We start from the raw sequence: 12,415 nt of genomic DNA, 5'->3' as shown, positions 1-12,415 counted from the left end.
CTCAAGTGGTAAGGATGTCTGTGAAAGGTATCAAGGTTGATGTTGCTTCGCAGGATAGTTAAGCCCGAGTGGCACGTAAGTATGTAGTGCTTCGACGTACTCGTGAGTTATGTGGAATGAGCGACATTCTTTGTGGCCTTCCCCATTTCAACGCTGCGCGTTCTGGCAGCGAAGTTCAGTGTGCAGAAGGTCTCTTCGGTGTTGTAGTCCACAGGACTTGCACAAGCTACCATGAGTGTCTTCGAGTCACCACCCAGTGCATCCTGCAGCAGATACGTCAGCGACGAGTTTCTGTATGGCACGTGCTTCTGCTTGCTTGCACGTGCTGCAATGACGTCACCGAGCGCTGACAGCGACTTGTTGATATTTTGTGCCTCCTTGAGCCGCTGTCCTTCCGCGCCCGTCTTCGAAAGCCGCTCGGAGCCTGCGAGATCGACGAGGAATAGTTTGCCGCTAGCGACGACATTGGTGACGATGTTCAGGCTCTTCAGTTGGATGGAGAGGATCGAGTGACTACGACTACTGTGCTCGTTCATGTCTGTAGCATGCGTGCTGCGGTTCTTGTTTCCGCGCTTGATCAGCTCGACAACTTCGTCGAGCGTTTGCACCGGCACCACTGTCAGCCCTGGAACAAAGTTACCCGTGGGCCCCTGGCGAACCTGCAGGTTCGTGTTTGCAGCGTCTTGTGCGAGCAAGTCGCGGATCTGCTCGTTGTAGATTTCCATGACGCTAACGGTAAGCTCGTCCTGGTACTCTTTCATGCGATCAGCCTTGCGCTCGAACAGTTCCTGAAGCGAACGTGTGTTGATGCCAGGATTCTCAGGAGGTCCTGCCATCGTGAACGTTTTACCCGAGCCGGTTTGGCCGTACGCAAAGATGCACACACTGTAGCCATCCAGGATGCTTGTGACTAGCGGCTTCACTTCGGAGAATAGCTGGTCTTGAGTCGAGGCCATGTCGAAGACGTGGTCGAACTCCCACGTCTTCACTTTGCCCTTCTCGCCACTCAGAGTGATCTCCTCGGGCGTGAACTTACATATCATCTTGCTGCCTTGAGCAACTTCTGACTTCGAAATCGGGCGAACACGGCAAAGCACACGGATATTTCCCTTGAGCTCCTGCACAAGGTTAAACAAGCGCTTCCGTTCTTTCATCTCACGCTTGTAATTGTCCACGACACCAGCCATGGCATCTGCCTGCTTCTGGACACGCTGTATGATCCTTTCCGTCAACTGTTTGGCCATCACGGGGACCTGTTGCTGCTGAGCTGTGACCTGCGACTTCAGCGTGACAAGATCGGTACGCTGGGCCCGCAACTGCGTGCTCAGTCCCGTGATCGCTGCCTGCTTGCGCTGCTGGCCCTTGGAAGCAACCTCGAGCTTCCGCTTCAGTTCCAAAATGGCCTTCTTGGCCTGCTCCTTGATTTTGTTAAGCTCGCTCTCAGCTGTCGCCTTGAGCTTCGCGTAGCGTTCGTTGGCGGTAGCCTCCTTGACTTGACTATCGTGCTTTTGTTGCTCCAGTTGAGTTTGTAGCTCTGTGAGGCGTGTTTCCAGTTCACGAACTTGTGTCTGCAATGAAAATATGGTGATGTGAGCAAAATTCGCCAACGATGACTGTGGCATTGAAAGGGAGACGCACCTGGAGTTCTGTCTCGAGCTTGGAAGGTCCTTGTGCAGCAGCATGAGTAGCTTCTGGTGCAGCAACTGCACGACTAGCCATTGCCGTTGCGAGCTCCTTCTCCAACCGCTGGATCTGCAACAATTAACATTTACCATTAGACATGCTTTACAAAGCAAAGACGTGAAGGAAGCAGTTTACCGTTTTCTGGAGGCTCTGGTGGGAACTCTCTGCAGCAGCGAGCTACAAACAGTTCCGATAGGGTCAACGTCATCAAATCGAGTTAGGGTGAACGCATGGCAAACGCTTATGGTGAGTGAAAGGCATACCTTGTTTTTCAAACACTGCATCTCCTCCGCGTTCGAGGACGCTGGAGCTGACCCACTCTCGGGTGCTGAGGGCGCTGGTGGAGGTGTAGAAGCTGTTGACTTCAGTGAAGCTAATTGCTGCTGCATCTCCTTCATCTGGCGCATCAACTGTCGCTTCTCAGCCTCCACACCATCGAGGGCTGCCTTGCTGACCATGTTGTCCGATGTGGAAGCTACAGGCGGGGGTGGTTTAGAATCACTCATGCTGGCCTTCGTTGCAGCCGCTTTGAGTGCACTGTTGTCCTCGATCAAACGTTCCATCTCCGTCTTCATAGCGTTGATTTCTGCCTCGGCGTCGTTGTCCGAGGCCATTCCAACACGACCAGAGGACACTTTAGCGGTGTCGGGTAAATTGTACACATCGAATTTCACTCCAGCTTCAGTAAGCTTGCGCTCGAGCTCCTTGATAATGTTGGTCATGTCACCCACCATCTCTTCCTTTTGCTGAAGCTTCTTGCTCATAGAGGTTTTCAGGATGGCAGTTTGCGACTTGCTTAGTAGCTGCAGCTTGCTAAGAGACTCTTGGGCCTTTTGCTCCGCATCACGGGCTTCTTTCAACTCGCGCTGAAGCTCCCTGATGCGCGCCCGGGCTTCGTTATCACCACCGGAATTATTGCTACGCGAGGAGCTACCTCCAGTTTCTCCGTCGCCATTTCCTGAAGGCAACTCCTCCTCGTCCGAAAGACCAAGCTCATCCTGCAGTTGCTTTCTGCGGATCACGTCCTCATAGCGATCATCGTCCTCATCGCCATCACCTCGACGGCTTCGCAGTTGTGTGCGTTGCGCCAGGCGTGGATCATACGTGGCTGGGCGTGAGAATGAAGAGCTACTGTAGCGCGAAGAATAGTCTCTCCTGTCACGGTCACGATCGTAGTCATAGTCTCGATCTCTGTCCCGATGATCTCGGGTACGATGGCGATCACGGTCGCGATCACGGTCTCGGTCTCGGTCACGGTCACGGGCTCGCTCACGATCGCGGTCCTTGTCTCGATCCCGGTCGCGGGTGCTGTCCTTCTCTCGACGTTTCTCACGGTCCCGGTCGCGATCGCGGTCTTTGACCCGGTCGCGATCTCGATCACGGCTGCTGCTCGTACTGCTCGTAGCGCTGCGTTCATCCCAGTCGCGGTCTTTCGTCCGAACTCGCTCGCTATCACGATTACTGCGCTCGTACCCGGAGTCGTCACACCCTCGATCATCACTGCGACTACCGCGGTCTCGGTCGCGATCGCGTTCACGCTCCATTTCTTACGACTGTATCCTCACTCTCAACTCGTGTGCTGTTGTCTGCTACGAGTTGCAGTTTGTCCGAAGTAGAAACTCCTGGTCTGAAAGCTCCAGAGCACGGATGGGACTGGGAAGTGCCTTGCTGTGGTTTCGCATCTATTTTCACGGCAAGTACACCAAAACTGGGGTGGTCATCCATGAACATCAAGTGGCCTCGATCCTGCAATACTCTTTTTATACATGTGGGAAGAACGCGAAACGGACACGACACAAGCGCCACTGCAAGAGGAGGAGCAAGCGAACAGTGAATCTATATACCGATATAAGCAAGGGAACACCTCGAGAGAATATGACGGCCAAACCGAGATTGAGCGAGGCAATCGATGGACTGTCGTCGCAAGCGTGGCGAGCTAAATGGCAGTACCAACTCTACGAAAAGTGGATTTTGCTGGCGTTGAATCGCTCGAGCAGCCTGAAAATCAAAAGACAACTATCATAAGCGTCCGGTTCAAAGAAAGTGATAAATATCCGCAGGCGACGTACAGTAAAAAATCGTCCTGGTCCATCTTGGCACCACGCTTTCCGCCGTAGCTCTCGAAAGACAGCACCTCTTCCACCTTCTTCTTCATGTCGATATCCCCTTCCGGGAGCTGCAATTACACAGTAAAAGTCAAACATTAGTACGGTACAGCAATTTGATTTTCGCTTGGTAGATGTTGCACGAGCGTACCTCGTTGTTCAGCGAGCAATAGGTTTTGTAGTTCTCTTCCAGGATCTTGAGTACGGACTTGGTAACGAAGCACGAGTGCAACGTCTTGTTCTTACGGTTGAAGATGATCTTAATCATACCATCCCATTCCTGTCATCACCACAACGTTAGCTCTTCAATAGCAGCTACAAGCTGGCAGCTGCTTTGAGTTCTGACGCACCGTGAAGTTGACCGGCGGCGGCGGGTTGCGTGGCTCAATGCGCACCACGCGCGACTCGACCTTGGGCGGCGGACGGAAGTTGTTGCGTCCGACCTTCAGTAGCTGATCCACCTTGGCCAGCAACTGCGTGTTCACCGACAAACGGCAGTACAGCTCGTCACCCGGTCTGCAACAACAGCAACAGCATCAACATTATCAGTACACCTATAGCAACCTCTCTCTCTCTCTCTCTCTCTCTCTCTCTCTCTCTCTGCAGCCGACGTACTTGGCACTGAGGCGCTTGGCAAACTCCTCCTGGAACATGACCACAGCGCAGCGGAACATGGGGCGGTGGGCCAGCAGCTTGAACACAAAGGGCGACGAGATCTGGTACGGCAGGTTGGCCACACACACGTCGAAGAACGGCAACTGCACACGCATGACGTCTCCGTGGATAATCTGGAGGTGGTTGATGTGCTCCGTGTGCTGGATGCGCTTCTGCAGCTCCGCCACCATTCGCGGGTCGAACTCTACGGCCACCACGCGCTTGGCCTGGTCCAGCAGCTTCACCGTCAGGTTACCGGTACCAGGACCGACCTCAAGACACACGTCGGTGCCGCGGATGGCCGCCTTGGCCACGATCTGCGTCACGATCATGGGGTTCTTGAGGAAATGCTGGCCCAGATTCGTGTTGGGCGTGGCCAGCGTGCGGCCCAGCGCATTTTGCGCGGCCGAGGCCGTGCCCACGTTACGCGCGCGCTTCTTCTTGTCCTTGGGCATGACAGCAGGTGATGCAGCGACAGCAAGAGGTTGACGCGATGGCAAATCGCCGCTTGTGCGCAGCGTCACAGATTGCTGGTGGCCACCGCTTTGACCTTAGTTTTAGCCAATAAGAAAGTGACGTTTTAACCAGCCAATCCGATATGGCTACAGTTCGGATTTCAGCCAATGCAAACAAAGTCGACGATTTCAAACAGCAATGGCTGAAATGCTGCTGTCTTTGAGCCAATGAAATTCCTCGGCCATATACACAATATTATTGCAGCAATAATCGCAATATTCGAATGTGACGCTCGCGTGTAGGTCTTCCACTTCAACTTGTTGGCTAGCAAAGTGTATTTGCGTTATAGTAGTTTATCTGTTTCCACAGTATTGTGGCATACAATTTCTCCGGGAAGCGTCTGGCATCTGCCAAGCCTTTTGTCAGATTATACGAATACACAGTGTTTCCCACGCGATCCTGAGTCCACTCAGCCAGTTGAGCCAGTTGAGAACTCGCCGGCCAAGTGTCAAGAGACTTTATGGCCCGCAGGTCCAAGCGCCAGCAAGAGCAGCAAGCAGCCACTACGACGCCTCCCCCGGCCGAATCCTCCTCGGACAGCAGCAGCAGCAGTTCCGATTCCTCCCCGGAGGTCGCCGCCCCCGCTCCGCCAGTCGCCCCCGTAGCTCCAGAGTTGCCCGCGCCCGTCGCTCCCAAGCCCGCGTCGCCGCCCAAGCCAACGCCCAAGCAGCAGCCACCAAGCCCCAAGCAGCCGCCCATTCCCACGACCAAGAGCCAGTCGATCACCGAGCCCTTGGAGACCATGAACGGCACCATCCACGTCAAGGTGCTGAGCGCCCGCAACCTGCCCACGATGGACTTTGGCAAGCGCCAAGACCCGTTCGGTGAGCTGCCGACTCGCTATTAAGACTTGCAGCTAGTGCTAATTAGTATTGTGTTGCAGTGTTGGTGCAGCTGGACGACTCGAGTCCCAAGGTGTGGGCGACCACGGACCCAGCCTTCCAAGGAGGCACGAGCCCGGAGTGGGGCGAGGGCGTCAACAACGAGTTGGAGCTCTTCTACGACGCCAGCCAGCACGACAAGGGCACGACGCTGACCTTTGAGGTGTACGCGGACGAATCTGGGGACGAGCTCATTGGCTCGGGCCAACAGAGTGTCGACACGGTTGTGCAGTCCCAGTCTGGCGACTCTACCGAGTACTCGATCAGCCTCAAAGAGGGATCGCGTGGCTCGGGCAAGCGTGGAGAGCTCCGCGTGCTGGTGTGGTTTGGCCCACCAGTGCGCAAGGCCTTCCGTGCGGCTGGACGAGCCTCGAAGCTGCTGGACGCCCGTGACGCCTTCGTGGCGACGCTGTGCTCGCTCTCGTCGACCGCCTGTGGCGCCGTGTCGGGCTACTGCCAGCTGCCCACGGACTTTGCCAAGAAGCACCGCAAGCTGAGTGTGGCATTGGCTGCTGTGCTGGGCATCACGGCGGCTGGAGCGCTTACCGTGTTCCTGGCCATCGCGGTGCCTACGATGCTGGTGGCGTTCTTCACGTTCCCGTTCTGGATCATCCCGTTCCTGGCCACGTCGTTCTTCACGGCGCCGCTGTGGGTGCCTATCCTACTGCTGGTCGGAATGTTCCTGCTGTTCGTCGCCACGTTCGTCTTCGGACTCGGGGTCACCTCTCGCCCCGTGCGTCGCAAAGGTGCATTCATCTCCAACAAGATCAAGCACTCGGATGTGGGCAAGCGCGTGGTGTACGAGAAGTCGCTGTAAGTCGACAACCCAGCGTCGCCACGCCACGCACCACGAAAATTGCTGCCACCGTGGGCCGTCAATCTTCTTCCTTTCCAGTGTACTGTGAGAGGCCCTTGATCTATGAGCGTGAGCAGCCCAAAACAAAAACAAAAATGAATTCCAATCAATGCTTGTCGATTCGATTGATTTGGAACATCACGTAGGCTACTGTGGCTTGGCTCGCTTCTCTATAGACGAGCGCTCCTCGTGCTGGTTGCTGCTCCGCTGCTGCAGCTACTCCCTATCGTATAACTTATCAATAATAATGTAGAAAAAATGGCCGGCGTCGATCGGCGCCGTAGTCTTGGTCATGAATCTTGCTCTTGGCGATGTTTCTGATGATGGCAACACGAGCGAAGCCGTTTCTTGGGTATGTGCATGGTGGTGGCGATTGCATGTTTGTCTTGATGCGGGTGCGGGGAACACCTCGTTTTCTTGAATTTTTCTTGGGCGTCATTGGGTAGGGAAAGCGGTTGCAGAGGAGCAGTGAGGAAGCATTTGCTCGACGGTTTGATCAGCCAGTCGAGACACTCAGCTTACTAAGCGTGGACGGCTGTCTTACGGTGAGCCGGACCACGACCGCTCGTGCTCTTCTTGCTGTGCTGGTGCTGGTGCTGCATCTTCTCATACTCCGTCATAACGTGCTCCAGCTGCGTCTGGCGAAGGTTCACCTGCTCCTCCAAGTGCATCACCTGCTTCTCTTTCCCCTCCAAGAACTCGATCAGGTCGCGCATCTTGCCCTGCTTCTCCTTCAGCGACGTCACGAGGCAAGCGTTCTCGCCCTGGATGCGTGACATGTTCACGTTGGCCTCAGTCAGACGCGCAGACATCGACTTGAACTTCGTCTTCAGCAACAACGTATCGCGCGCCTTCTTCGCCACACGGGCTTCCAGGCCACTCACTTCGCGCTCCATGGACGCCAGAGCGGCCTTCAGCTCGTCAACGAGTTCCTGCTTCTCAGCCACGCTCTTGAACAGAAACATGTCCATATCGAGGTGGAGGTCGTCAGCGAGCGTCGCGATGGTCTCACCCGAAGAAGGCTTCACCGTGGTCTCTAGCTGCTGCACAACCTTCTTGGCAATCTCGTCGACGAGTTTCTGCTTCGTCGACAGCTGGATGTTAAGACGGCAGATTTCGCGGTCCTTCTCCATCACCGTGTTCCTTAGTCTGGACACCTCCGAGTCACAGATAACATCCACACCCGAGGGCAGCTCAGCACCACTCCCTAGGAGCTTGGCGATCTGGGAGTCCTTCTCTTCGATGTCGTGCTGGAGGTTTGACACCAGCTTGGACTTGGTTTCTAGCTCAGTTTGGAAGGCCGCCTCAGCTTCACGGCGGTAGCCTTTCTGCATGTTGACGGCTTCCTCGCTCAGTGCAAGGCGCCTCTTCATCTCCTCAACACCCCTCTCGGACATTGCAGATTGCGAGCTTCTTCCCATGAGTCGGACGTTCTCCGTCTTGATCTTTAGATTCTCATGGATCAACTCGTCTACCTGAGCGCGGAGCTCGTTAATGAACAGCTCGTCTTCGTGGCACTGCACTGATGCGTCACCGTTCTGTTGCTCCTTCAAGTGATACTCAACCAGCTTGGCCACACGAGCCTGATTCTCAGGATCAATCAACCACTTGAAGTTCTCGTTGTGCTCCATGATGCCGTACAGCACTTCCATCACGACTTCCGTGGAGCTGGCTGCAACGGGGCTCTTCATCTGTTTCACACGCGATGATGCCTCGGCGGTGGCTTCTCCCTCTTCTGCTGAGTAGTATCCTTCGTTGCCACTTGCTGCGTGCAGCTCTAGCGCTTTGAATCGCGCGTCGGCGGCGTGCGCCGAGCTCTGACGGGTCACCATCCTCGACACAGGTGCCTGCTGCTCCACATCATCTGCGATGCTGCGGAATTGCATGGACTCGTCACTGCTGTCATCATCCGACGGAGTCCAATCCATAGACTCGAAGGACGGTGCGCGATCCGAGGCCGAGCGAGTGTATCGCCGCATGATCTCGGGGGAAACTGCGTACTCGTCGTACATGTCGTCGTAGTACGACGCCATCGTAGACGTCGAGGACGCCGACAGGTCCACAGCCGTCGGAGAGACCGAGCGTTCCATCTGCTTGTACGGTGAAGCGGCTCGCACCGCACGCGGGGTCTTGAGCTGAGGGGACACGGAGCGGCGCACGTGGTTGTACTGGTAGGCCTTGAGTGGGTTCACCATGACCGCTTCCTCGCTCACTTCCACCTCCACCGCCACCGTGGTGGGGGTTGTTGGGCGGTAGTAGGTCACAGCGTCCGTAGGGTTCATAGACTCAGGCTTCTTGCTGTTCTGCAGGGACGAGATCCACTCATCCATGGACTCTCTCTTGGCCTTCTGCTGGCGTTCAATGGACGGGAAGAGACACGAGACATTGAACTCGTGGTTGTGTCCTAGAGGGTCCGTCTTGTTGGTTTCAGCGTCCAGCGAGAGCTTTCTGCGCTTGGGGACGCCCTCGGCCGCCTTGCTCTCCCCGGCCCGCACCTGCTCCTTGAGCTTCCTGGCCGTCTTGTTCTCGGCCTTACTGAGCGTCTGCTGGGTCTTCTTCACCTTCTTCTGCTGCTTGCGCAGCCGCGCGATCTGTCGACCGCGCGTCTCCAGCGCGTCCACAAGCTCGCCGTCCTTGAGCACATTCTTGTCCTGCTTGCAGGCGCCGCTGAGCGCGGCCACCAGACGCAGCAGCTCGTCGCGCTTGGTGTCCATCGTATCGGAGAGTGCCGACTTCTCCAACGCCAGGGAGACAGTCGGATCAGTCCACAGCAAACTGCAGCAACTGTACTGCCCCTCTCCTCCTCGCCGTTTCGGAAGTGAGAGATGCAAACGGGGGAGAGAAAATGCACCCAAGTGTCTCGGTTCGCAGTCCAGACGCTCGCTCCCCTTAGGAGGCCTGTCCTGCTCCTCTGGCTTCGCTTCTCCCTGTAGCGCTCGCTCCGTCGAGAGCGGCCGAGACCGCGTCTGCTCGGAGGAAGAAGGGGTACTGACCCACCTGCCATCAATCCAGAGCTCGGCGCTGAACAGCGGCTGTAGACGTATTGTAGGATGGGAAAGCCTGGATGAAGCCCGAAACTAGGACACGGATCCTAATTTGAAGCCTCGATTCGGACCCAACTGCAACTTTTGTAAACATGCGACAGCGCGACGCTTGGGCGGCCAATTGCCAAGCTTTTCCCGCCACGCCGTCGAGGATGGCCTTGCGGAAGATCGCGATGCGAGTCCCGCGGGCTCATTTGACGGGGAACTCGCCGCGCGCATGCATATACTTTAGAACACACGAGCCGTTGGGTGGCGCCACCGAGGCACTTAGCTGTGCTGGGGAGGGCAGCGCCCACCGGGCACCATCCTGTGATAGGATAGCTGCCCACCGAACTGGCCTGATGCCGCGCTGAATAATGGCGGGGATGGCTTCGCGGTCGCAGTTACCAGCTAAACTTATGGTAGCGTTACGCTCTTCCTCGCGTCGACTGGGTAGCCAATGTCGTCGGTTGCCGCAGCGACTTCGACAAGCGAGTGTATTCATACTGTGTGCAATTCAAGGTTTACACGCACGACATCTAAATAATAATTCACAGCGCTCTCGGCCCCCAACTTTTGTTTTTCGGCGTTTCGTCTTGCTCGTACCAATGGCGTGGTTCATGTCTTGCCTAAACGGACTCCGCCGCTATTGGTGCGCGACGTACTGCTCGAAGGCGCGCACCAGCTCCGAGAAGGACGGGCGCAGGCTGGGCTCGCGCATCCAGCACGACCGAATCAGCCGCGCGAAGAAGCGCGGGCACGAGCGAGGAATCGGCGGACGCAGGTCGTGGTTCAGCACACCCAGCGCCACCTGGATCTGCGTCATGCCGTCGTACGGGCACTGGCCCGTGAAGATCTCCCACACCACGATGCCGAACGAGAACACGTCGGCCTTCTCTGTGTACTTGCGGTTGCCTAGCACCTCCGGCCTGAAGCACAAAGCAAACAAATCATGTGAGCGTCGCTTCAAGATCCATATAGGTGCACCAGTCGCCAGCCACGTACGCCATCCACTGCACAGTGCCGCAGTTGCCAGTCATGGTCTGGATCTGCGCCTTGACGCGCGAGAGGCCAAAGTCCGAGATCTTGATCGAGTAGTCGCGCTCCACGAGCAGGTTGGGGCTCTTCATGTCTCGGTGCAGGATCGGCAGCTCGAAGTGGTGCAAGTAGCTCATGCCGCGCGCCGTGTCCAGTACGAACCGTGCGCGCATCTCGTCTGTGAGCTGTCGTCGTCGTGTGCGCAGTACGGCCCAGAGGGAGCCTTGCTCTACGAGTTCGATCACGAGTGCTCGGTTCTCGGGGGCCAGACACGCCCCCAGCAGCATGCAGATGTTCGGGTGGTGTAGGAAGCTCATGATCTTCACCTCCGTCTCGAACTCACGCACGACGTCGGCGCTCAGGTTCTGCCGAATGAGCACCTTCACCGCCACGTCTCGGCCCTTCCACGACGCCTTGAACACTTTGCCGAACGCGCCTTCCCCGATCACTTTGCCGACGACCACGTCGGCCATGTCGACATTCTGATGCGGCTTGAGGAACTGGTCGTCCTTGCTCTCGGAGCAGTCGCTGGTCGCCGACTCGGACTCCGGTTCCTCTCTTGTCATGACGACGTTCGTCTGTCGTCGACGCTGGTTCGTGTCCTTGTTGAACCAGTCCGACAGGTAGAGCGGGATGCCCGCCTGGCGAGCGCCCTCGAGTCTCATCGAGTTGTTGCTGCCCTCGTCGGCCACGCAGGACATGGGCGTGTCGCTGTCGACGCCTGTGGGACTCCTCTCGAAGTCTCGCCGGGGACTGTCGTAGTAGCCGCCGCCCTCTTGGCCCAAGTGGCGGGCCAGCGCGACCATGGCGGCATCCGCCTCGGCCTGGCGCTGCTTCTGCTTGAAATTCTTCTTGCCGGGGCGTCGCTGCATGAGCGGTGTGTCGACGTCGGCCGCCAGCTCGGCGGGCCGCACTTGCGTCGGGGAGTGCGCCTTGCCGTGCACGTAGTCGAGCTCGAGCTTGTGCGTGCGGATGGGCGACCCGCACAAGTGGAAGAAGCCGCGGCGGTCTCCGATACTACCCCGCCGTCTGGACGCGGAAGCCATGGGGGCCGAGTGTATGTGCTTGGTGGCTACGGCGCAGGAAGCGAAGTGAGCAGCGCGCTCCGAGCCCTCAGATTTTTGGTCGTGAAACGACCAGTGCGCGTTCCACGTTTCGAGTAAGTTGCGTCCGTTATCAGACTCGACTGGCAATTTGTATGCCTCGGCTTGAAGCGCCGCTGAGAAAAACTCGCTTTCGTTTAAGTGTCGGCTCGGCGCTAAGTGGCGCTCCGAGCAACTTCAACGAGTTCGGGTCCCAACCTTCGCATTGTTGACCCCCATATGGGTCGCAGCTGGACCAGAACAATATGGGGGACTTGGAGATGGGGGGGGGCAGCTATCAACGGGGGTACTACAGCAAGCAAGCACTGCAGTTCACTTCGCTGCGCGTCGCCGCTGGTCTTCACGCCGCCGCTTGATTTCGCATGGACAGCATGGGACCACACTCGATAGCCGGTGGCTTGACGCAATCGGTGACCACGCGCGCCGTCCATCGCTCGTCGCCACTCCAGCCAAAATTCGCGCTCGACTTGAATCTTCGCCTGGGGCTAGCGCTCGAGCAGCAGCTGGCTCCATTTGGGTGCTTCGGGCAGAGATCGCTGCAGCGACTGGTGTGTCC

At 57.0% G+C, this 12,415-nt stretch overlaps 5 protein-coding genes across 5 annotated transcripts; 1 reads left to right on the top strand and 4 right to left on the bottom strand.

The window, feature by feature from the left end:
• Position 1: 1 nt before the first annotated feature.
• KRP23_12356 (Kinesin-like protein KIN-14A) lies at positions 2-3,227 on the bottom strand (the record flags this gene model as incomplete). The annotated part of the gene is made up of 6 exons (XM_067882965.1): positions 2-18; positions 1,037-1,568; positions 1,639-1,752; positions 1,819-1,860; positions 1,947-2,838; positions 3,157-3,227. 6 exons carry the CDS (start codon positions 3,225-3,227, stop codon positions 2-4), a joined length of 1,668 nt encoding a protein of 555 aa, XP_067739264.1.
• Positions 3,228-3,638: 411 nt separating this feature from the next.
• On the bottom strand, positions 3,639-4,897 carry KRP23_12355 (putative dimethyladenosine transferase; the record flags this gene model as incomplete). Its single annotated transcript, XM_067882964.1, has 5 exons — positions 3,639-3,681; positions 3,753-3,859; positions 3,940-4,068; positions 4,139-4,304; positions 4,404-4,897. The coding sequence occupies 5 exons, from the start codon at positions 4,895-4,897 to the stop codon at positions 3,639-3,641; spliced, it is 939 nt and encodes a 312-aa protein (XP_067739263.1).
• Positions 4,898-5,418: 521 nt separating this feature from the next.
• KRP23_12354 (uncharacterized protein) lies at positions 5,419-6,656 on the top strand (the record flags this gene model as incomplete). The annotated part of the gene is made up of 2 exons (XM_067882963.1): positions 5,419-5,782; positions 5,842-6,656. The coding sequence occupies 2 exons, from the start codon at positions 5,419-5,421 to the stop codon at positions 6,654-6,656; spliced, it is 1,179 nt and encodes a 392-aa protein (XP_067739262.1).
• A 560-nt stretch (positions 6,657-7,216) lies between these two features.
• KRP23_12353 (uncharacterized protein) lies at positions 7,217-9,409 on the bottom strand (the record flags this gene model as incomplete). The annotated part of the gene is made up of 1 exon (XM_067882962.1): positions 7,217-9,409. The coding sequence occupies one exon, from the start codon at positions 9,407-9,409 to the stop codon at positions 7,217-7,219; it is 2,193 nt and encodes a 730-aa protein (XP_067739261.1).
• A 955-nt stretch (positions 9,410-10,364) lies between these two features.
• KRP23_12352 (putative serine/threonine-protein kinase) lies at positions 10,365-11,802 on the bottom strand (the record flags this gene model as incomplete). The annotated part of the gene is made up of 2 exons (XM_067882961.1): positions 10,365-10,647; positions 10,724-11,802. 2 exons carry the CDS (start codon positions 11,800-11,802, stop codon positions 10,365-10,367), a joined length of 1,362 nt encoding a protein of 453 aa, XP_067739260.1.
• Between the last annotated feature and the right edge of the window lie 613 nt (positions 11,803-12,415).

Source organism: Phytophthora ramorum (assembly GCF_020800215.1).
Source record: "Phytophthora ramorum isolate Pr-102 chromosome Unknown Phyram_PR-102_s0015, whole genome shotgun sequence".
Lineage (NCBI taxonomy): Eukaryota > Oomycota > Peronosporomycetes > Peronosporales > Peronosporaceae > Phytophthora > Phytophthora ramorum.
This window is presented reverse-complemented; position numbering and strand designations above follow the sequence as displayed.